Source organism: Rhinopithecus roxellana, chromosome 3, assembly GCF_007565055.1.
Source record: "Rhinopithecus roxellana isolate Shanxi Qingling chromosome 3, ASM756505v1, whole genome shotgun sequence".
NCBI lineage: Eukaryota > Metazoa > Chordata > Mammalia > Primates > Cercopithecidae > Rhinopithecus > Rhinopithecus roxellana.
Window position 1 is genome coordinate 135,210,825 of NC_044551.1, and position 26,326 is coordinate 135,237,150.

The 26,326-nt window shown below is 36.2% G+C and overlaps 1 protein-coding gene across 1 annotated transcript in view; it reads right to left on the minus strand.

Moving 5' to 3' along the window:
• ADGRV1 (adhesion G protein-coupled receptor V1) overlaps positions 1–26,326 on the minus strand; it is a 611,804-nt gene that overhangs the window by 487,368 nt on the left and 98,110 nt on the right. The window contains exons 18-26 of the mRNA XM_030927972.1: positions 25,938–26,064; positions 25,104–25,321; positions 23,402–24,145; positions 19,098–19,471; positions 11,074–11,250; positions 6,796–6,976; positions 5,254–5,456; positions 4,488–4,617; positions 1,068–1,148 (exon numbers count right to left, since the gene is read on the minus strand). Of these exons, the coding sequence (XP_030783832.1) occupies positions 1,068–1,148; positions 4,488–4,617; positions 5,254–5,456; positions 6,796–6,976; positions 11,074–11,250; positions 19,098–19,471; positions 23,402–24,145; positions 25,104–25,321; positions 25,938–26,064 (2,235 nt within the window). The remainder of the gene's footprint in view (positions 1–1,067; positions 1,149–4,487; positions 4,618–5,253; positions 5,457–6,795; positions 6,977–11,073; positions 11,251–19,097; positions 19,472–23,401; positions 24,146–25,103; positions 25,322–25,937; positions 26,065–26,326) is intronic.

Consider the following 26,326-nt stretch of genomic DNA (forward strand, 5'->3'; position numbering starts at 1 on the left):
GAGTAATTAACTACAGAGGTTGCATTAGGCACTGATGGAAGATAGGAATGAAGGGGGTGAAATCATTGAGTTCTGACACTAAAATATAAAATCTGACATTGTGAAAAAAGAAGGATTTGAGGATTAGAAAATGCTGTTCTTCAAGAAACAAATATTCTAAGTATGCTTTTCACATGTGAAAAAATATTTGAGGTAAAAAGCTGAATCATGTTTGTATATAAATCTACTTCAAAAGGCATCCTCTTTTCAATATCACCCTCATTAATTGCCAACTATCCATTTATTTTCTTCCTAATTTCTTTTTCCCATTTGTTTGTTTCTTTCTTTTTTTTTTTTTTTTTTTTCTTTGAGAACAGAGTCTTGCTCTGCCACCCAGCCTGGAGTGCAGTGACGCAATCTTGGTTCACTCAACCTCTGCCTCCTGGGTTCAAGAGATTCTCTTGCCTCAGCCTCCTGAATAGCTGGTATTACAGGTACATGCCACCATACCTGGCTAATTTTTGTAATTTTAGTAGAAACAGGATTTCATTATGTTGGTCAGGCTGGTCGCGAACTCCTGAGCTCAGGTGATCAGCCCGCCTTGGCCTCCCAAAGTGCTGGGATTACTCCCCATTTGTTTTGATTAAATTTTACATATAAGGATTCATAGTTCTTTTTGTACAGAGAATAAGTGTGATGTATTTAAAATGAAAATACAAATTTTCTATTGACCTCTTTTTAGGTATTTGACGCTATGTAAAATGTTTCCAAACAATCATTTTTATCAATGACATTCAAATGAAATTTCTATCACAATTACAATCAGGAAACTGCATTAGGTTCATACAGGAAGGAGAGTCTAGGTTTTGGAAGCAGACAGGGATGTGATTCTGACTTGATCCCTTTCTAGCTGGGTGACTACAACGTGAAGTAAATTATACTTCATAAAGTTGCTGTGACAGTTAATGAGACAAAATATGTAAAGGACCTACACATAGTAGGTGTCAATAAGTGGTCAGTATTGTCTCTAAAACGAGAAGTTAAAATTAAAACGTATAATAGTAAAGGACCTTAGAAAAGCTGCTTACCATGTTTGTGAATAGTTGGAAGGAGGAATTCCATGTCCCCATCACCACTACCACTTCCATCAACCCTAAAGAGTTCAGCTACTTCACAAGGAGACACAGAGACACAACCCACACAACACACATTGACACAATGAGAAAATTGAGAGGTCTTAAAACATATCAAGCAAAGAGGAAAATGCAGTAGTATTAACCCAATAACATGCTTTCTTCCACAGGAAACGGATCATTTTAAATAGCAAAATTATAGCACCAGTCAAGCTATCAAATTATCAAAATTTCATTCAGTTTCATGAAATACTCCATGTAGACTGTAATTGTTATTTCCCATTTCTCCCAATCTAGTACTATTTTTAAATTTTCACTTTTTTTGCAGCAATGTAAATTATTTTCTAATATCTTAGATATTTAAAATATATTTATTTGATTATGTAATCATATGCTTAGGCCTAATATGCCTATGATAATCACCTCACCATTTGCAACAACCAGTTCAACATTGGGAAATGCATCTAACTTTTCCTTCCATCCACACATTCAAATCCCCATCACAATTATTTACCATTCTCAAACTTGATCACCCTCTGGCCACCGACATTGTGGAAGGAGTACTAGACAAGCCATCTAAATATTCTGCTTTCTTGGTTGTGAAAGATGCCAGCTGTAAAAATGTCAGCAAGTCACAAAACTTCTTGGTATCTCAGTCTCCTCACCTATGAAAGGTGCTGTCTTTTATAGATATGTTGTTGCTATGGTTTGAATGTGTTCCCCAAAGTTCGCATGTTGGAAATTTAATCGTAAATGCAACCATATTGAGAATTGGGAACTTTAAGGTGTGATCGGGTCATGACACCTCTGCCCTCATGAATAAATTAATGCTGGTATCCTGGGAGTGGGTTCATTATTGCAAGAATGGATTTCTTGTAAAAGCAAATTCAGTCCTCTCTTGCCCTCTCATATGCATTCTCTGACCATGTGGAGCCTTCCACTACGTTATGATGTATCAAGAATGCCCTACAAGGATGCAGTCACCCAATATTGGACTTTCCAGCCTCGAGAACCATAAGCCATGTAAACTTCTATTGTTTATAAATTGCCCAGTCTGTGGTATTCTGTTATAGCAGCATGAAATGGACTAAGAGTTGTAAAGATCAAATAAAATAATGGAAAATAAATACTATTATCAAAATATAAAATATAAAGTACTTTGGCCATAATAAAGAGAAAATGGTTATACCTTCCCCTCTAATATATCTTGTACCCCAACCATTATTTTACCAAATGTTTGCAAACAAAGAAGATAGGAAGGGCAATGATGATAGCAATAGGAGAGTAAAAATAGCAAAGCCACATCCATACATATATGCTTCTACCAATATCCTTGATTGACATGCTAGTTTAAGATCTGCCCTCTCTTCTCCTTTTGCCCTGTGTTTTTGCCTGTCAGCGGGACTGGGATATATCAGATATGAGAATGTATGGCACCAGGAACCTGAAATCATCACACAGATCCAAAAGGCAAAATGGATTTCCAGTAAATATCTGGTACATGGCTTTGCTCCCACATTATCCAGAAGTCATAAAAAAAGAAGTTCAACACCATATATACTTTGGCTAGCATAAGACATCTATTCAGGTTGTGGCTACCTTATGTAGAATCATCAGTTTCATCAGTTTTATAGTTAAAAAGCATGAAATAAGTCCTTGACTCTCCAAAGAATTTAGCTCTATAAGCTACCTGACATGTTAAACAGTCCCTACCTATGAGTCCAAGAGTAAAGGTCATTGTATAAATTCCTTTTCCTCCAATCCCAACTCACTGAGGGATAAATCAGATTCTCTGCCACTATTGCTTCCTACGAAACTGCAAGGTTGGTTTTCTAGTGAGTATTCAAGTCCAATTAATATATAACAATGCATATTGTTATATAGAGATACGGGGAGAAATTTCTCAATAATATAACAAGTATCACTATAAGTGGTCATATAATCACAAGTATTATTATCATCTTAATAACATTTCATGTACAATTATTAATCAGTATTAGCTAATGGTGACTAACATTTTCTCTTTCTGTTACATAAGGATTTTTAGCTATAAGTAATACAAAGGGCAACTTTTCAAATATTTTATAGTAACCTTTTTAGTAATGCAAATAGTGATTTGGAGATACAAGGACTTGTCTCTGGAAGACAAGAAAAGCTGGTATTTTTATATGCCACCTACTAGACAGCACATTTCTACTGTTTTATGCATTCAACCAAGCTCAACACTGTTTAACCATTTCCCTGCTCCCAAACACTGGCTTGGTCTCCTTGCTCGCACCTGAGATTTGGGAACATAGGAAAGAAAAATTTTTGCATATTTACCCCAAATACCTACTTTATACATAACGACAACTTTAATATCTCAGTCATACCAATTTTTCCTTTGGATGGCTTATATACTATAGCTTTCTTCATCAAAATAATAAATAATAATGAGATAATTATTATTATACCAGGTTTTGTAATGAAAGGAACTGTTCTGATAAACACTGTATCATCTCTCAATTTCTTGTACTTATAAAGGTAATACAATGCATATCGTACGTATTCCATAACACTCCCAGTAGCACCTGATAAACACATGAACACTTTTGCAAAGAAGTACTGCATCTAATTGGGATACATATTACCAATAGCCTCACTTACAGATGAGTTTTGTCATGAAATAAGTTTGATTCCAATAACCCTTGATAATCAGAGCTTTCTGAAAAGCAGAATTGAAGTTAAGGCATTGTTGATTTCTTTTATTAATAATCAACTGATAATAGATCATCCAAAAGGACTAGATTTTACACTGTTATATCTGTAGATTGACCTAGCAGAGCTATAGCAAAAAACGGAAAAGAGAGAGGTGATCTTACAGGAACCTACCATGAATGAAACCTGTAATCTGGTGACTTAGTACACTTACACGTTACATTCTAAAAGCACATCTCTTCTAGAAAAATATCAGTGGGTAATAATAAGCGAGAAAAAAACAGCACAAACATGCTGTCCATATAATAAACAGAGATATTACTCAGAATTAACCAAACTTCATAGCGAAAGTATATCAATGTGAAACTATGAGTTGAATATTAATTTATAAGACTAATACTAAAAGTGTATGTAAAGAGGAGGATTTTCTTTTTACCAAGAAAGGAATTATCAATCAAAAATGATTCATATAGATTATATTACCACATATATTATGGTATACATTATCATGTATCTTAAGCAATTATTAACTTTCAGGCTGCCTTCTCCGAAAACTAATAATTTATTCATTTATTTAAGTAAGATTAATTCAAAGGAACATACTTCCCTAAAGGAATCTACTGTCATCAGCATGGGGAGACAAGCAAATATTTAATATTTTTGCATTACCAGCCTTACCTCCTCCTTCCAAATTTAACAACTCAACTTTAAAAGATTTTTCCAGTTCAGGAATAGAATTATCAGTGATGTTTACAGAAATGTATTTATATCTTTCTCCTGGTTGAAATTCTAATGTGCCAGCAACATTCTGAAATATAAAAGATTGATCCATTAGATTACAATCATTCTGTATACGAACAGATTACAATCATTCTGTATATGAGTTTGTAAAATCAGAATGTTTGTTATATCCCAAATTATTATAAATACTCAGAAGACAAGTAAAATACAAAATTGAAAACACTTCAGTGTGTATGAATAGTGTTCAACGTAAATTCTAAATAAATATTCTCCAATTAGATAAGGTAGATTATTTCTTTTTTTCTTTTTCTTTTTTATTTTATTTTATTTTTTAGAGACAGAGTCTCACAATGTCACCAACACTGGAGCTCAGTGATGGGATCATAGCTCACTGCAGCCTTGAACTCCTAGGCTCAAGCAATCCTCCTATCTCAGCTGCCAGAGTAGCTAGGACAACAGGTGTGCACCACCACACCCAGCTAATTTTTTTTCTTTCTGTTTTTGTAGAGAAAGTGACTTGCTACATTGCCCACGCTGGTCAACAACTCTTGGCCTCAAGCAATCCTCTCACCTTGGCCTCGCAAAGCGCTAGGATTACAGGCATGAGTCACCATGTTCCAGGTACAGTGTAAATCCTTTCCAGAGAAGGATTATGTCTGTTTTACAAGTGCAAATACAACTTCAAAAGGACTGAGTGAATTACCTGGTAATCCTCAGGACTGAATGCTGTCAAGGACACTGTTCTAAATTCCGCAGTCACCCTTCCCAGAAGTCCCTGTGCACGGATGACCAATAACCTGATTTCTCCATCTTCCTCCTGCACGGTGATATGTGGAACACTGCTTGCAGGCAGGGTCATTGTGTCCTCAGGCTGAGGAGGCAGCCCTGTGGAGAACTGCAGCAAGCCTAGTGGAGACAAAGGGGCCAAGGCATTCTCCCAATGAACTGTGCAAGAATTTCTTATTCAATTAAAGCGATCTTACACAATTATTTTGATCACCAGGCCAAAAATCGGAGGGCCTTTATTTAGAAAATATTTTAGCAAAGATTTAACTAACATGCTTTTGACACAGAATATATTCATAAGCTTTCAGAATAATGAAAGTTAAATTGTTAATTTTCCATGTCTCTACTCAAAGAAAGCTTTTCTTCCCACAGCAGCATCAATAGCAGGAATATTGATAGCATTTTAAAATGTACATTTTCTAACTTTTACTCATATTTTATTAGAATCTCCAGAAATCATTCTAGAACATATAGTAGAACAGGTTAAATGGCACCTTAAAGGAGTTGCAACACTTAAAAACAAACAAATCAACAAACAAATAAAACCTAACTATGAAAACTAAAGGTGAAGAGTCTCTCAAGATTTCTACCCAAACCTTTTAACAGATGTTCTTGATTCATTCCTGTAGAAGAAATACTATTTTTCAATACAGAAAACATTCTCAATTTACTAGGACAGACATCTGTGATAGTTCCCCAATCGAGAAAATTGTCATTATTTAGTATAAGACAAAAAGAAATTAATATAAGGCCAGGCGCGGTGGCTCAAGCCTGTAATCCCAGCACTTTGGGAGGCCGAGACGGGCGGATCACGAGGTCAGGAGATCGAGACCATCCTGGCTAACATGGTGAAACCCCGTCTCTACTAAAAAATACAAAAAACTAGCCGGGCGAGGTGGTGGGCGCCTGTAGTCCCAGCTACTCGGGAGGCTGAGGCAGGAGAATGGCGCAAACCTGGGAGGCGGAGCTTGCAGTGAGCTTAGATCCGGCCACTGCACTCCAGCCTGGGCGACAGAGCAAAACTCCGTCTCAAAAAAAAAAAAAAAAAAAAAAAAAAAAAAAAAAAAAAAAAAAAAGAAATTAATATAAAGAGTGATAGCTTCACTTCTTGAAGCTTAATAAAATATAAATTACAAAGTTTTTCACTTACGTGTTAAAAAATCACCATAGGATAATTAATAAAGAAATTTGATAGCTATGAACAGAAATAATTTGTTTCATTTTAATAATTGGGCAAAAACTTTTCAAAATATATTATTGAAGTTTGGAAACTGATCTTTATATTTTCTCTCATAAACAATGTCCCTCAAAATGGCAGCATACAAGTTAAAGAGTTTAGAAACCAGGAGGTCGAAGGCATTCTAATTCCATCATTTGCAAAAAGTGCCTTAAGAAGTTCTTAACAAAACTAAGTACACCCAGAGAAGAGAAGATTTTTCTTGCAAAAGGAGCAGGTTACCATATGGATGATCACTAGCTTTGATGGTGATATCGGTCGTTTCCTTTTCAGGATCTATGCTTGCACCACTGGTAGGAGTTGAGCCTAGCTTCCCATCTCCAGGAATTGCAGAAACCAACGTCACACGGAAATACTCATTAAGTTCAGGAATATCATCATCAAGGACATATATATTCAGAACCTATAAATATAAATATCCAGAGGCACTAAGCAATAAGGCATTTAGAAATTACTTACCAGAAGAAAATTCAAAAGGCAACTAAATTATATTTAAATGAAGTTACCCCTTAAGACTTATTTCTGCATAAATTTAAACATTAAAACACTGTATGTGTGTGTGCATATGTGTGCATACAGACATATACAGCGAAAGAGAAGTCTGAATAGATTAATTCCTTTAAAATAATGGGTGCTGCTATAGTCTGAATGTCTTGTCCTCCTGCCTCCCAAATTCCTAGGTTAAAATCTAATCCCCTAAGTAGTGTTATTAAAAGGTGGGGTTTTCAGGAGGTGATGAGGGCTTGAGGATAGAGCTCTCATGAATGGAATTAGTGTTGAGGGAGCCTGTTCGCCCCTTCCACCGTAAGGAGGGCATATTGAGAAGGCACCAAATCTTTGAAGCAGAGTAAGCCCTCACCAGACACAGAATCTACAGGCACCCTGCTCTCAGACTTCCCAGTCTCCAAAACTGTGAGCAGTAACTTTTTGTTCTTTATAAGGCACTCAGTCTAAGGTATGTTGTTATAACAGTCCCAACAGACTAAGGCAGGTGCTGAGCAGTAGCATTTTCTGACAGTAGCCTATACATGCATCAGTATCACATCATATATGATACGTTGATTTACCAATATAATATCATATATTTTTTGTACCAAAGACCATGGTATTACCAACATCAGGTAGAGACTTCCCAATTAAGAAACTGCAAGTTCTATGATGAGATGTGATAGGATAAGAAGCAAGGGCAATGTACCTGTGTCTAGTGTCTGCCTAAGGAGAGCCTGACATGCTCAGGAGCAGTATTTTAGAAAGTAGATTCATGATGGGCCTTAGGAGTCCCACAAGCAATTAATCCAAAAAAGGTTATAAAAGGAATAGGAATAACTCAGCCATGCTCTACAAAATTTAACTCAAAATTTAAAGTGAAAAAACAGTTTCTCCTTTCTTTATTAATCAAACGAACATGTTTCAACATAATGCAGTATGCTGGGGTTAGACATGACCCCAGTCCTAATCTATCACAGGAGACAGATCTATAGGAAATCACTTAAAATCCAATGTGAAAATATCATGATAGAGTTCTGTACAAAATAAAGTGATGAAGAAACTAACTCTACCTGGTAAGGTTTTACAGCAGATGTGTTTGAAGCAAATTCTGATTGATCACTTACAGTTGTAAATAATAATGGGAAAGGACACTCCAAACAAAAGACATAATACTGACAAAGGCAAGGAGACATGAAACAACACGGCATCTGCAATCGGATCACCAGTCAAGAGGAAAACATGAGGCTGAATGAATAATCAGGAGCCAAATCATAGGGATCTTTTATGCTATCATAAAACACTTGGACTTCATTCCACAGAAAGTGGAGAGAAATTGAAGAATCCTAAGCAGAGGACTGACCAAATGAGCATTCTGCTTTAGAATAAGTACCACGGCAGAATCAACAGAGTGCACAAAACAAAAAAGGATGCAAGAGGATAAGTTAGGAGGTGACTGACCAGAAATGATAAAATTCTGAACTAATACAGTAACAAAAGAGATGTGGAAAAATTGTTAGATTTGAGATTTGTCTAGAGAGAGAAGATGCAGGCCTGATGAGGCACTTAACATACAGAGTAAGAAATAGAGAGGCTATGTAAGTAAGAATGGTGACTTCCTGGTTTCTCCCAGAAAGGAGTGACAACTGTCTGAAAACAAACTCTAAATCCAAATACAGTCTCCAAAATACTAATCATTGGTCCTAAAAGCACCTGGAGAGCTGTTTTTTTTTTTTTTTTTTTTTTTTCAATGTTCTTTTTCTAGAGATTTTGGTTCACTAGATCTGAGTTCAAACTTAAATTTGGCTTTTAATGTACATTTTAATCGTATTTTAAATTAAGGAGTAATACATGACACAGCTGATGTGCTCAGAGAAGTGCAAAAATAACATGTACTACCTAAATCATAGAATTCATGAACTAAGGGAAAAAGAAATTGTTAACTTAGGTAATCAAATATATATGAGATAAAGTCTGGCTCTGTTGCCCAGGTTGGAGTGCACTGGTGTGATCACAGCTCACTGCAGCCTCAACCTCCCAGGACCAAGTTATCCTTCCACCTCAGCCCCCAAGTAGTTTACCCTACAGGTGCACACCATCATGTCCAGTCAAAATATTTTATATGATACTTGACTGGAACATTTAGAACTACTTTAATTACTAAATTTGATTAACTCTTATCTCTTTCAAAATGTATATAAATTTAATTTATAAAACAATGGTAAAGTACTAGTAAAACCTTTATCATGGGTCTGTCCACAGACTAGTATCAAGGAACTTTTGCTGTTATACTGTTTAATTTGCTTCTTTATTCCACCAAATTATAGAAATTTGGTCACTTTTCCTTAGCTTTTATTCTTTAGATCTTAACATTTTAAACCTTCCCTCAATTTTTTTTAATCCAACTAACTTCTAAATCCCTCAAAAGTGTCCTCAAAAATTACTTATTATTTACAAACCTTAACTTAGTTTGCTATGTATCCCTGATGACTTATAAGAGATTTATATTTTAATTTAAAAATTATATTGACATGCATATTCCAACATGATCAATACTTAAATATTCTGATACAGGAGAAAGCCTCATCCCAATCTTACTTATAAAAAATATCATTTATTTATGGAGTATATATTCAGACATGTGACTCTTGTTCATGGAAAGTTTTTTTATGAAACTGAGGTCACCTTTACTCTTGAAATATATATTTGAAAAACCTCATCTCTCCAAGTTTAATGCAAATAAAATGAGATTACAGTTATAGGAATTTCTCACTGGCTGATTAGAAGACTAACATTAAGAATTCTGGGCTGGGCGTGGTGGCTCACACCTGTAATCCCAGCACTTGGGGAGGCTGAGGCGGGCGGATCACCTGAGGCCGGGAGTTTGAGACCAGCCTGAGAAACATGGAGAAACCCCATCTCTACTGAAAATACAAAATTAGCCAGGCATGGTGGTACATGCCTGTAATCCCAGCTACTTGGGAGGCTGAGGCAAGAGAATCGCTTGAACCCAGGAGGTGGAGGTCGCAGTGAGCCGAGATCATGCCATTGCACAACAAGAGCAAAACTCTGTCTCAAAAAAAACAAAAAAAGAATTCCTGTGGTTTCCCATCATTCTCAGCAAAATATCACAAGGACAGAAAGCCAAACACCGCATGTTCTCACTCATAAATGGGAGTTTAACAATGAGAACACATGGACACAGGGAGGGGAACATCACACACTGGGGCCTGTCGTAGGATAGTGTTAGGAGAAATACCTAATGTAAATGACGAGTTGATGGGTGCAGCAAACCAACATGACACATGTATACATATGTAACAAACCTCCACGTTGTGCACATGTACCCTAGAACTTAAAGTATAATAATAATAATAATAATAATAATAATAATAAAAGAAATCTGTGGGTTCCCAGTGCATCAGTAATAACAAAAAATCCATAGAAATATACCTTTCAGCTATACGATATTTATTATATTGGGCTTCATAAACTAAACAGAAACACACATTATTCAAAATTATTAATTTTGGCTGGGCGCGGTGGCTCAAGCCTGTAATCCCAGCACTTTGGGAGGCCGAGACGGGTGGATCACGAGGTCAGGAGATCGAGACCATCCTGGCTAACATGGTGAAACCCCGTCTCTACTAAAAAAAATACAAAAAAAAAACTAGCCGGGCGAGGTGGCGGGCGCCTGTAGTCCCAGCTACTCGGGAGGCTGAGGCAGGAGAATGGCGTGAACCCGGGAGGCAGAGCTTGCAGTGAGCTGAGATCCGGCCACTGCACTCCAGCCTGGGCGGCAGAGCGAGACTCCGCCTCAAAAAAAAAAAAAAAAAAAATTATTAATTTTTCTTTTGCATAAATACAAAAATATTTTATACCATGATGTATACCTAACAATCTAAATATTTTAAATTGCTTACATAACAAGAAGCTGCAAAGAAATTACAGAACAAACATGTCAGGAAAAGCTTTCCAGGAGGCTTTCAAAGAAACAAAAAAGGTAGGGTTTACCTCTGATCTCTGCCAAGGAAGGAATGTGATAGTTCCACTGGTGTTAGCAAAGTCATCAACAAGGTAATTAATGCCATCAGTTTCAATCTGTGAGATGGTGTAAAAAACATGCACATAATCCAGAGCTCCTCTGGTTCTCTCAACCACACAAGAAATGGTTGATCCCTCCTCTGCAATCTGAAATTGAATGTAAATTATTAATAAGTGCATACCAATTCAAATCAGTGACAAAATTACAATGCTTTAATAAAACCCTTTTACCATAAACTTAATTCTACAACTTTTTACCTCTCTAAAAGGTACTAAAGAGGCCTGTGCATTCCCCCAGAAAAACTCTGACTCCTAAGAAATATTTACAATCATTCATTTTCTCCCATTCCTTTATAGAGATAAACGAAAAAGAATCATAATCTCTGAACTGCACAAGTAATTCATTGATTGATATCTCTGTGTTCCAACCACTGTGCCATATGGTATGGCTGCAAAATATTTTTTAATGTGTAGTCCTTTCTCTGGATAAGTATAATTCTAAACAGAAAGACCAACTTGCAATTTTATAATGGGCTCAGCACAGACAGACCAAATAAGGGTGGGGGTTTGGGGTAGGGGGAGGAACATGACATCAGAGAGAACTTTCTAGGCATAGACATAAGAAGCAATACAGTGTATTTGGTGGTATCATTTTGGCAGGGGGGCATGAAGTGCCAAATGGGGAGAGCCTTGAGAGATGCCTAGTGTGGGAACAACAGTCAGATCAAAGAAGGTATCTTATGCCATGCTTAATATATTTGTTGGTATTTTTACCATATAAACCTAGAGGTGTTTTTTCAAGTGGAAAATTTTTTATCTAAACACTTAAAGATAATTCTTTAAAACTCTATGGTGGAAGCAGTTGGAATATCATTTAGAGTAAGGCCTTCCTACTGTCAAATCCTCAGCTTCTCAATTCAATTTTATTTTTATGTTAGCAAATATATAATTTGGAGAAAAAATAACCAAAAATGAATACAGATAAAAATACAAGTTTTAATATATAGAATGCCATTCTTTATTTTTCATATGAACCATAAGCATCTCTGATCAGCATAAGAGAGAGCCATTTTGGTGCTGACATCTTGCAGAGGACAGATTTGGGATTTGTCTACAAATCGACAATAGTCGAAAGTTATCAATGAATGTGGAGTCACCAGGAGACGTTCCAGTAAATCCTCTGAGTTTCACTGAGCAGCACAGCAACCCGGGTGTTCTCATGGTAAAGAGGATCAAGTACACCTGGGGCAACATTCCAACTCTTTTATTTGCCTGCTGGTCCATGGGCATGAGAGGCCCAAAACAACCAGGTGATAGGTCAGTGGTGCCCTCAGTTGTCTCCTAGCAGGCACATTCTTCCCCCAGCCCCACTGCCAGAACCAGAACTTCTAATCCAGTGGAGCCTAAAGTGGGAAACAAATTCAGGCAGCAGGTCACTAAAAGTAGTAGAGACAGGGGTCAGTCTCACTTCTACCTCCTGTTTCCTGAGCCTGTGTATTCTAGTTATTGGGGACACAAAAACAGATACCAGTCATTGAAAGCACATACTGCATCCTGGAGGACAATACTTCAACCTTCCAAGAAGCTGTCCTTAAGCCAGCACCATGGCTAGGTCTTCAGCAGGCCATTCAATTGTATGAGGAGGCCAGCTACTTCAGGTTAACGTGGTATATGGTGAGGCCAGTGAACGAGTCCTATGACTATGTACCCACTGCTACACCTCCTTCATATTAGTCCCTTTGAGGCCATGTGATGCAGGTCTCCATGTGGTTAAAGCTGGCATTCTTTATGCCTTCAGATGATGATGCTTGTATTAGGATGTATTAGGAGGCTAAAGTAAATACATTAGCTAAAGTATTAATTCCAGTAAGAATGAATTGCTGTTAACTTTGAAGTGATAAAGTCTGGTTGGGATCAATGTACCAGTAAATGGTTTATTGAGAAGTGCTTAGCTTTGGTCTCTGCTGCTCACTGTTGGGACATTCAGCAACCACCACTTGCTACATCAGTCTTGGTAAGAGGGAGCTCATGCTGTCAGACCTATGCACAACCTCCATCCCTGCCATCATGCTGTTAATGGCACTGTGATGACAAAGGAGAGTCTGGCCGATATGCAGTGGAGCCTTACTTTGATTTCACGGTTGAGAACCTTTTGGGAAACACCCCCTCATATTCAGTGTTGACTCCTGGCAATCTATTCACATGACTCCTCCCCAAACATCTTTGTCTCTAGTCTTGATTCTTCCAAGCACCTGACCAATCAACTACACCATGAACACTGCTCAGGGTTGAATGTAGCTTCATACTTCAGGCCATTTCTCCAACCACAAAAGATGAATGGCTAAGTGGACGGTTTACGGCTCTGCCCTCTGACCTTAAGAAACACCTCTGATTAGAGCACTAGAGAGGCATCAGCCCACTTACAGCAAGTAGCAACATATGAAGCCCAGGCATCTGTGAAGTGGGCTTGACTTTCCTACTGTATGAGTCAGACACAGGTTTTGGGTAAGAATCAAAGGGCTTAAAATATGTCTAATTTGAAGTGTCTATGAAATAAACATACTAGAAATGCATCAAGTTGTGACTAAAGAAATGGGTCTGGAATTTTAGAGAAAAGATGAGATTGACATCATAAATTTGGAAGTTAACAATATATAAATGATATTTAAAGCCATATAAAATCGGTGGATAAATAGATAATTATACAAATGGTATTTGAAAACCAGTTGCGAGAACAGGGGGAGTGTAGATGGATAGGAGAAGAGGACCAACTACATTTAATTCTGCTATAACCCTTATATTGAAATCATGAAACTGTTCCAATGCAATTGATAATATATTAGGGAACAATTTGAAAAGAGCCACAACTTGCATTTGCTTATAAGTGCTATTTCATCCATAAGAAACGTACGTGATGGACACAGAAAACTGTGCCCACCTGAAACAAGCCACAAACCTCAAACACATACCTCCAACAACTACCAGCTACTCAGTTCAACACCTGTGTTACTAGCCACACTTAACCACATCTAGTGTTATAACTTTCCTCCAATTTTAGATAATGCTCATTATATCATTTCACAATAACACACAAGCTGCAATCCTTCTGATGCCCACTTCTACAAATAAACTTAAAGTTTTTAAATTAATATGTCATATTTATTGTGTTTTATAAGTATTAAATATTTAGTGTACACATTTTTATCAGGTCCCTATTTTTTTTAAGTGTCAATGACCAAGTTCTTGAGCAGTGTTTTCCTAACCCCATCTTTTCCATAAGTTCTGTGTTTCTCATTATGCATCTGGCACAGTGTGATGATTTTTAAGAATCCATCCATCATGTCATGGCAGAACTGACTGTCCTGAAGGTGGGGCACTCCAACCTTAAGATGTTGGACAGAAGAGGAGGATGCAGCTTGAGACCCACGTGTCAATACAACATCAGATTTAACTTCCACTTAGGGATCTACGTCAGGATTTTCATGCTAGCAGAATGGTACATGAGCAAGTGTGTGATGGAAAGAGTATGGCTTTAAGGTCAAACAGTCCTGAGCTTCCTCATTCCACCACTTATCAAGCATTCGCAGTCTCTTCTGCAAATGGAGATCATAACATCTCATGAGTTAAATTAATAAACCATTAATCATAATATGTAAATATTAAATATTTTCCCTTTTCAGCAAGAGGCATGAGTTAAATAGATCCAAAGAGATACTAAGAAATGTATGATGGTTTCTTTTACAAACTTAAACTTTTATGAAATCCGTAAGCATTACCAGACAGCATTTAGGACTGAGATGAGGATTTTGTTTGCAAAAGTTACAGGGAAAAGTTACCTAACTATACTTTTATTTACTAAAACCTTCATCAAAACCTATAGCTTCCTGAATATTTTCAGTTTTACAAAATCACTATTCATATCTAATAAAAGAATGTACAGTTATATGCTATATATCAACATTTTATAGAAAATTTAATGAAGTAATATTTTGCTCAATAAAGTAAACTTTTTAAGTTATAAAAGAGCTTTCTAATGTCAAGGGTCCATCAAAAAAAACCACCAGGATTCTCAGTGCAAATCCACCTTTAATATTTCTGAATTTACAGAGAAATCACATAATGCCTGAGGTTTGCTTTTAAAAAATACTTTAACTGGCCAGGCACGGTGGCTTACACCTGTAATCCCAGCACTTTGGGAGGCTGAGGCAGGCGGTCACGAGGTCAGGAGACCAAGACCATCCTGGCTAACACAGTGAAACCCCGTCTCTACTAAAAATACAAAAGATTAGCCAGGCGTGGTGGTGGGCGCCTATAGTCCCAGCTACTCTGGAGGCTGAAGCAGGAGAATGGCATGAATCTGGGAGGCGGAGCTTGCAGTGAGCCGAGATCCTGTCACTGCACTCCAGCCTAGGGAACAGAGACTCCGTCTCAAAAAAAAAAAAAAGTACTTTAACCAAAAATGATTAAACAACATTGCCAAAAGGCTGATAATTATTGAAGCTAGTACACTGGGACTCATTCCTTTATCTTCTCTGTTTTTGTGTATACTCTATATATGAAAACTTTCATTTAAACAGATTTTCTAATTCAGCTTAAACTTCCCTTGTCCCCCAGCCAGAGAATGTGATCCAGGAATGGGGTCCTGAGTCAAGAACGATGTCCGGTAATAAGCATTAGGTATTTCTGACAGGGTCATCCGAGGGCAACACTTTTAGAAATATTGGACTCCAGTATGTAATTATTAATACAGAAACACACTAAACATAGAAAATAAATATCTAAACCTTTTTTCTAATATTAAAATATTCATCTGATTGAGTTTAGAATTATGATACAAACAAACATTTAGGCCACTAGAGGAAGAGGCGTAACATCCATAATAATCATCAAACCATCCCCACACAGTATCTCACTGGAAACAATAACACTCACTACCGTCTCCTCTTTTAAGTCAAGAATTTGCCAAATATTCAGATCATCAGAACAGTAATAATGAACAGAAACAGTAAGAAGAGGTTTTGAAATCTCTTTTCTTAGAAAAAGTATTCTGAACCATGAATCGGCCTTCTCTATTGCAACAGAAAATTAAAGCTACAAATCCAATTAATTTTTAATTTTGTTTCATGCATGGGTGATGATTGGTGATATCGGATTATACCAATATCACTTATATCCAAAGGAGTCTATTCACATAGCATATGGTAGGCACTTAAAAACAAATACAGTCCAAGTTGAAATGATATTCTTATTTTCACAAGATCTTCCCAAAGTTTATAAATATAAAATGTATTTCATATAAAATAAAGCCACAGTTTATAAATATAAAATATAATGCAAGTACTACTTATAAAAAATAAAATAATAAGACTAGCAAGTTCTATGAATCACTATGAAAGCAACTTCATTAATTTATAATTACGTGGTATACATGTAAAAACAGTGTTAAAATATGGTAGAGAGAAAATAATATAGAAAGTACACAGAATAACAAAATATGGGGAAGAAACATGAGAATGTGGTTACTAGGCTATAGAACTAACAAAATCCATCTTCTGTTCAATACAGATCCCACTGGGAATCCAAAGCACTATCTGGCATGCCTCACCAGGACTCGAAACGGCTTCACAGGTTTTATTCATTCTTTTAATTACAGTTTATTAACCACCTGCTCTTTGCCAGGACATAGCGTACCTGGTTGGTAGAAAACAAATCACAGAATAATTACCTTCTCTTTCAATGTGCCAAATAGCAAGCTATGCCATAGTCTACGTATTTTCACTATTTAAGATTTCAGTATGCTATCATTTTAACTGTAATATTACTTTATGTCATATTAATCTACAAAAAAGGTAAAAGCATAACATAACTCAGACGGCCTATTTTAAATTTTTAAAATTTTTATTTCAATTTAAAATAAACATGGGTGTCTCACTATGTTGCGTAGGCTGTTCTCAAACTCCTAGGCTCAAGAGATCCTCCCACCTCAGCCTCCCAAAATGCTGGAATTACAGGCATGAGCCACCGTGCCCAGCCCAGAGTCTTTACAGGGTCTCTACTGCGTTCAGAAATTTTGAAGGATTTTTTTTTTAAAGTTAAATTGTCAATGTCATTGCAACAACATAATAGAGAAGAATCTATGGAACTGGCTGTAGTCTTTATTTCTAAAAATGAGGCAAGTGATCATAAAATTTAAACTCTGAAGATAATTACAAGCACAGAGTAAACCAGCAGTTCTCAAATGTTTTAGTTTCAGGACTCCTGTACACATCAGAACTACTGAGAATCCCAGAGAGTTTTTTGTTGATGTCATTAAAATCTGCTGATATTTTCCATAGTACAAATGAAAAACTAAAAAATTTAAATATTGATTGATAACTCATTTTAAGACAGCAATAATATGTTATGCTCACATAAACAACATATTTTATGGGAAAGAACTACAGTGTTAGCCAGGATGGTCTCAATCTCCTGACCTCGTGATCCGTCCGCCTCACCCTCCCAAAGTGCTGGGATTACAGGCATGAGCCACCGCGCCCAGCCTGTCTGTTTCTATCTTTTACTCTGGTTAAAGGGTATAAAGAAAATCCAGCCTTTTATATACATGTGTGTAACAGGAAAAGGAAGAGGATTTTACTAGTCTTTTCCGATAATTATGGGTATTTTTCCTTGATACTATGCCAAAATCCAAAATTTGACAAGTGGCAGTTTCTTAGCATTTAGTTGCAACCTGGGAACACACTCTAGTACTTTAAAATTCACTGGTCTACTTTGTACTTGGAAACAGTCTTTTACTCAGGCATGATTTGCAACAATATGCATTGATTACTTAAAAAATATTAGTTACTGATTATATAGATCTTCAAAATGTTGACACACATTATACAAAATAATCACACTGGTTAATATCACTATCACACTGGTTAATATTGCACCTATATTATGGATTATCAGAAAGGTGCATAAAATGTAATATGTGAAAGTTCTTTGATAGCTGAATACTTATTTAAAGGCATTATCCACTATACGTAAACAGCTTTCTTTTTCAAGTTGTAGATTTGTATGACATTTGCTATTGCTAGTCTAGAATATTCTATTTCTGATGTAAAAAAAAAAAAAAGATCACACTATTTGAAGATCTCTTATGACTGTCACTAAACCAAAGGGCTCAAGTGGCAAGAAAGACACTCCAGAGAGGCAGGCATCCCAGTTTAACCTAGAATGAGTCTATGACCTAGATTTTTTTTTTCAAACTCTACTCATTCATTTTTTAAAAATCATTTCAATATACTTATACACCCTTCTAAACCAATTAGAATCAACTGCAAAAAGAAAGACTCTTGTTCCTTGGCATCCTTTCATGGCCACCAAGCTGTTGCCGTCACACACAACACCTGGGAAGTAGTTTCATGAGTTCTCACATTACTGAACAGGAAACCAAGATGATTACAAATCTTCGAAAACATGGAAAGAACTGATAAGGACAGTAAGACAGCCTAATGAATTAAGCTGGCCAAGATGGTTGATAAGAAAGGCATTTACACCCAACACGGAAGAACTGACTACTCAAGTACATTTCACGTGTAAAAAAATAAAACCTCAAAAAATCATATTTTAATAAAGTTGCAAATACAGTTCTTCATACAAGCTTTCAATATATATTATTTCATTCACTTAAATGGCATCCAAAACAGTAGCCAAAAAATAAATAGGTGGAATATAAACATGCATTCTTTGAAGAGCACTAACTTTAAGGCGAACTGCTAAAGTTTCATTTGCTAACTTACTACTTCTATCAGCTCATTAAGTTGATTCAAAGGGTGAACTCCTAAGAGTAAGAATTTTGTAATTTATATTTGCAATCACTGGCCCTAGCATACTTCTGGACTTGGAGTAGATGCGCAACCAATCTTACCAAATGAAAGAAAGCTGAGTCCCAAACAAATTCACCTACAATGAATTTTTTAACTCCAAAATTCTCCAAGCTCACTACTTACCTCTGGTATACAAGCTCCTGTGAAACCAAACAAGCCATTTGCATTGTCACTTTTTTGTATTATTAATCTTGCAGTAGTATTTTCTTCAGAAATACAAGCTCCTCCATACACAGAGACTAGTTTAAGAATGAATAATTCTTCTCCTTCCTCATCATTGTCATCTCTCGCAGAAATAATGAATGATTTGTTAGTTTCTCCCTGTCTGAACTCCAGATATCCAGAAACGGGGTGTAAATCACTTTTTGCGGGCATGGCATGAAGTTCATAAATTTCTTCAAGTGTCAGTTTCCGCTCATAGGACCTCACATCCTGCATCAGACCTGTAAATCTGTCATTGCCATTTATCCCTGCTCCAATTCTCAGTATTCCAGGACCTGAAATTAGAGACAAGTGTAAATGCTACAATACCTTCAAGTGTCCTGTCCTAAAATGTAAGTGTGATTCAGAAAGTAAGCCAATTTTACTGAAAGATATTCTTGGATAAATAAAACTTTTTCGTAACTAGTATACAATGAATCGGATATTATCTTCTATTATGATTTTTAAAAAGGAATCCATAATCACTAGGATTTATGATATTTTGTACTAAAAGAATTGGTAACTATCTTCAAATTAGATGATATCCTTAAAGGTAACTTATATCAGTCTGTCAACATTTCTAGAAAACAGTCTCTGAACATGTATACATGTATGTGCATGTGTGTATTTAGATATAAATTTATTCTATATTTTAAAATTTACTCTTGCACATTTAAAAATGGGCTTAATTTCATCACAATTTTAATTAATTAATTAAGTTATTTATTTATTTACTTCAGAGACAAGATTTTGCTCTTTTACCCAGGCTAGAGTGCAATGGCATGATAATAGCTCACTGTGACCTCAAACTCCTGGGCTCAAGCAATCCAACCACCTCAGACTAACAAGTAGCGAGGACGTCACTACAGGAGTCCACTGTCATGCCTGGCTAATTTTTTAATCTCTTTTTTTTTTTTAAGAGGCAAGGTCTTGCTCTGTTTTCCAGGCTGATCTCACACTCCTGGTCTCAAGCAATCCTCCCAAAGTGCTTAGATGGGAGGATTGCTTGAGGTGCGATTACAGGCATGGGCCACTACACCTAGCCTCATCACAATTTTTAAACTTCAGTATTATACTATTATTTAAGAACTTCAAGGCTTGATATGTTAAGACACTCATTGAGTTAACAGTTGTGAGAATTCATAAAAAGTATTTCTACAGGACAAATACATCTCTCTATCCAAACAACTAATAGAATAGATGTAGAAATAGAAATATTTCTTCTCAGAAACATTGTATGTAAGTCTTGGGGACTTTTAAATATAATAACAAGCAGCCCAACTGTGTCACTATATCTCAATAACAATCCTTTTCATGCTTCCACTAGTTCTCCTTTCTTTACTTGTTTGTACTCTAATAACTCAACTAAGATATTTATGTAAGATCTTTAGGTAAGATGAGATATTGGCAGAGATTCTGGGGAAAAAAAAGTACAAACAATATTTCTTGTCAATAACCTCAACGGAGACTGTTTCACAAATCTCCACCCAGACGGCTTTCAGGGTAGTCACAAGTGTCTGGCATGTTACTGTCATGACTGCTCCCATACCGACTACAGAGAACACCTTCCTGTCCAGCAAACCAGAAACACCTGTTCACTGGAGCTCCAGTTTGGGTGGGAAATCCTATGCTGTCGTCTCTTCTACTGAACTATCTGGCAACTAAAATGATTCAAGTTCCCCTGATTCTCACAAAACCACATCATGGTTCTCACTGTTAGGATACTATCTGGAGTCAAGGATATAGAAATGATCACATCTCCTTTGGTTTTGTTTCTATGATATGTTAAAAGGAACATTGACCTAGGAGTTAAAAGTTTATTTTCAGGTCTTGGTTCCTCTATTACTTGCCTGTGTGATGCTAGCGAATTTATTTACTGACTCTGACCTCTATTTAATAAATTGAATTATTATGAAGTACAAATTAGGTAATGTATGGAAAATGCCTTACAAATGTAAAACACTATACAAAGTTGAGGATTCTAAGGACTTTGCTTCTATGACTAATTCTCTGGAACAAACGTGATCATTATTTCTCTACTTGTAGTGTTAACTACTAAAGTTACAATGCTAAATCATTCAAAATAAAAGTTATAAAAATGCCAATATGTTACAGTGGTTCATGGAGGGAATATGGTAGCTTTCATTCTGCATCTTAATGCTATTCTGTACTTCTCAAATTTCATGGAATACACCTGTATTGTTTTGACAATAAAGAAGAAAAATTGTTAAATATGTATATAGTGTGTGTATATGAACATGTTAACAGTATGCTTAATGTTTATAGTGGCTATCTCTGAATGACAGTAAATGATTCTTGTAATGATTGTAAATGATTTTTATTGTAAATGATTTCTATTTTTGTTGTATATGTGTACTTTACAATTTTTCTATATTGAACATAGAATTGTTTTTCTAAAAATACACTTTTTTGATACTGTGAGATACCACTACAAACCAAAAGTAAAGATGGAAGAAGCTACGCATTAATGAAGTGGAACTCTCATACACTAGAGGCGAGAGTATAATTAGGTTCAACTATTTCGGAAAATGGATAGGCATTATCTACTAAAACCAAATATTTGCACACACTGTCATTCAGCAATTCCATCCCCAGGAATGTGCTCAACAGAAATGCATATGGCAGGCATATGTTCATCAAAAAACATGTATAAGAGTATCCATAGAAGTATTATATGTAATAGACAGAACTGAAAACAACCCAAACAGAAATTAAAAGTAGCACTAATAAATTGTGTTATAGTAACATAAGAGAATTCTATATGGTAATGAGCATGAATATCTACAACCGGCAAAAATATGGATGAACTTCACAAACAATACTGAGCAAAAGAAGCTGGACATTCAAGTGTATATACTGTTCAGCTCTATTTATGTAAATTTAAAAATAGGAAAAGCGAATCTTAAGCTCTTAAAAATACCAAGAGTCAGTAGGAAGGATGGTGAGTTAACAACTGGAGAAGAGTCAAAGGGGGCTTCTGGAATGCTCTCTTTCTTGGTCTGGAGGCTGATTACATGAGTGCTGAAACTGATTAATTTAAGTTTTAAAAATTTCATTTATCTGTACACTTACAATATGCATACTTTTATATTTTTTATAACATAAAGTGTACTACAGTTCAATAACTTTATATATACTTTAAAAATTATCTTTCCAAGTTACAAATTCCAAAAATAACAAGTTCCTTCGCAGTAAGCCAGAGGAAAAAACACCAGCTCCCACTTCCCCCAATCATTTCCATTCTCATTCCACCACCAGTACCATCACCAAAAGAATCAAGGCTAACAGATACTTGCAGGTATTCACACAGCCAAAAAGTGGATAATACCACAAAGCGCTTGTAAGCAAAATCCACGGGATTGAAATTGGTAGATATGTGCATGTTTTCATTGCCTATCTTTTTTCCCTGCTCTGGGAGAAAAAAAAACAAAAAACAAAAAACCAAATAACTAACGTAAGAGGTTCAGAGAAAAATACTCTATTAAGCTATAGCCATATAAGCTCTACTCTATCTCCACTAAATACAAAAAGGAACAAAATCATAGGATGGAGGGGCTGAGAGGAAATGGTGACTATAATGCAGATAACCAGTATTTGTGTGCACACACACACAAATGTGCTTCTTCAGGAATCAGCATATGATCTAGTTTAAAGATAGCAAATATTATCTCTTCAAAGCACTCCACAGAATTCACAAAGTTACCTCCTAATAGTATACATCCATAATCACTTTTCACTGTGATTTTTCTCTCCTGCTTTCTTTTCACATGCACCACCCTCTACCTCCAGCAACACTGAACTAGCAGCAGTTCCCCAGGTACAACATGCCGTTTCACATTTCTACTCGTTTGCTCATTCCTCTGCCAGGAATATGACTTCCCATCTCTCCTACTACCCACAGAAGGACAAATGTTCCTCTTTCATATTTTTTTCTTTCTTCCTACAAGGTATCGTGATATATCACACATTGCTCTGCTAGTGCCTATTACAGGTTCTTCAAGTGCAAAACTCTGATTCATTTCTGTAACACTCAGGACAGAATTTATCATGATCTTGGTAGGCACACAGTTTTGATTAAATAAATTAAACCAATGCATAAGTAGAGTTTTCAAACACATATTAGCATTTTTTTAAAAATCTAAATTTTAATGAAAAATTTTGCAAACTTCAAATTTCAGTGTCCTAGTTGTAATGATAACCCTCACCATCAGTAATGGCTTCTCCTTTCAGACTCTTGATTCCCCTGGGCATTGCATTTCCATCCAGGTAGAATTCGATTATACCATCATCCAGGATAATTAGTAGATGAAGCCACACACTTTCTTCTAAATATTTCATGACTGTTGCCTTGGCAATGTATGTAGCATTGGAACCCAAGGTTTTATAATGAAGGGAAAGTGTCACATGGGATTCATTGGTTTGAATTTTTACCCCATAGTAGATGCTTCCATTACCATCATCCTTCGCTATAATGAATCCATTCGTATTGGCATTGGGCATTACCCAAGCTGAGAATGTAAAGTTGGCAACTGTATTATTCCTGAAGGGATGATATTTTGGATTAACAGTCCCAAATGCACCCTCTAGTCCGGTGAAGTACAAAGCATCCGTTCCACTATGGTGACGCCGCATGTGCTGTTGTAAATGCACAGTGGTGGGGAAAATTCCAGCCAGTAAAAAATCTATCATTGGTGGCAAACCAGCAGGGAACTCACTGGACAGTATTTCCCAGCCCAGTCGTACATCACCAAACACACCCTGTTGCCTCAAAATGGTGAAGTTGGTAATATAAGACATATCATCTTCAGACAGGACATCTTCTGCCACTTCTCTCTCTAAACACTCTGGATCCAAGATGAAAACCCCAAAGGGATCATCATTGAATGGAATCATTACTGTCACCTGGAGGTTGGTTTCTGCTAGTTGGCCCCCAGGACCTGGGGATCCACCTGTAACAAGAAAATTTATGAGTGAGAAATTAGAATTTCAAGTACTTTCTAGTATAAAGAAAAAAGAATTTGCTTAGCAAACTTCTGGCTAAATAATTTACTGATTATCAATGAATAGTAGTGTCACCATGTGGCTTTCACCACATTTTATTTTAGGGGCAGGATATAAAATAATATTGGTTCAGCATAATTTTATTGATAATCAGTCAAGCCTGAAAAGAGTATATGAATTAGAAAGGTTTAATTCTGTGCTTAAAACCAAAAGTGATGTGAAAATTGATTGTTTAAACTATGACACAAAGACCAAGCTTTAAGCTACCATGAATCCTTACCTCCCACATTCCACTAATATCTTGTTGGAGACAGTATAGTTGGTGTGGAGAAAGTCTATTTGCAAGTTTGAGGATGGATGTAGGCCTCCATCCCTAAAACTGAACCAAACTAAGATATCAAAAAAGTTAATGTTAAGAATAACACTTGAGGCCGGGCGCGGTGGCTCAAGCCTGTAATCCCAGCACTTTGGGAGGCCGAGACGGGCAGATCACGAGGTCAGGAGATCGAGACCATCCTGGCTAATACGGTGAAACCCCGTCTCTACTAAAAAATACAGAAAACTAGCCGGGTGAGGTGGCGGGTGCCTGTAGTCCCAGCTACTCGGGAGGCTGAGGCAGGAGAATGGTGTAAACCCGGGAGGCGGAGCTTGCAGTGAGCTGAGATCCGGCCACTGCACTCCAGCCCCGGGGACCGAGTGAGACTCTGCCTCAAAAAAAAAAAAAAAAAAAAAAAAAGAATAACACTTGAATCAAGAAGGGTATTTTAACATTTAAAATCAGATAGTCATGACACAAATACTAAACCAATTGCATTTTGTATATGGCTCTAATTATCTAAGTATAAAATATAAAATTTAGTATAAATAAGACATGGAAATAAAATAAGACATGGAAAAACACAGTACCTGAAATGTTTACAAGTTTTAGAATATAAAATTCAATGAATTCAGGAATTTTATCTGGAAAAGCATGAAGAATGATTGGTTTTGCTTCTTCTCCATCCATGAAGTTAACAGTTCCTGAAGTTTCATAGAACTCCTGTCCAGGCTGCAAAGCAGAATCATTCTGAAAGAGCTGCCAAGATACAGAAACACTACCAAAGCATCCTTGGTGCCTCAAAATCCTACAAAATAAATTAAAGAAAATGTATAAGTAGGGAATCTTACTCTAATGAGAGCTTCCTGTGTTATCAAGGAAACATATTTTTACTATCTATCATCTTTAAATAAACCAACCAGCTGGTTCTATGTGGCAAGCTATGAAGAATTTCATGGGAAGAGAAGAATAAGGTAGAACTTTAATAAAGAGAACCAGTCTTAAAAGTCTTGTCTTCAAAATCCAAACTGAAAGATAAATTCTAAGCTCCATCAAAAAATACTAAATGACAGTTGGAAAAAGTTTTCCAAAAGCAAAGTACAAGGTGAGGGTACTTACATATCTCAGAGAAGAGTTCCTGAAGATCTTCAATAATTCAAGTTTCTCAGTCTCAAAAATGATTGAAGTTTGAATTAGGGAGGTGGGGAGAATAACTTCTACTTACCTGCTAAAGTTATTATTTTTTTTTTTAAGATAACCGGCAACAGCATAAAAAAAGTTTACCACTCATTCAGACTGCCAACTTTGAAATTACTCAATCCTTAACCAATTTTTAAATTTTGAAGGAATATTTCAGAATTTCACACATACTTAATGGTTTTATTTCATCCAATTTTAAACTTGCCTTATCTAAATATGCTTACCAAAATGCATTAGTCTTTCCTTCTTCCACTGCTTTGTCTATGGGCTCCAGACAAAAAATGCCGTTTGGGTCATCATTAGCTTCAATAATTACTGTAGCTACCCCATATTGATATACTACTGTATCACCTAAATTAAAAGTGGAAAAGAGAAAATAACAAAGAAGTAGCTAACTTGCTATTAAATTTATGTTTTTAAATTAAGAAATTTTAGAATTAAGTTGAAATTTTCAGCGAGAATTTCCTCACTGAAGGTCATACAATAAATGCAAAATACTGCTCCATATTTCCAAAAATGTTTATGTATACACACATATGTACAAACATACATACAAAGAGAGAGATGCCTACATAATTTCAAGATGAAATAGTTTCCATTTTGTTTTTTAGTT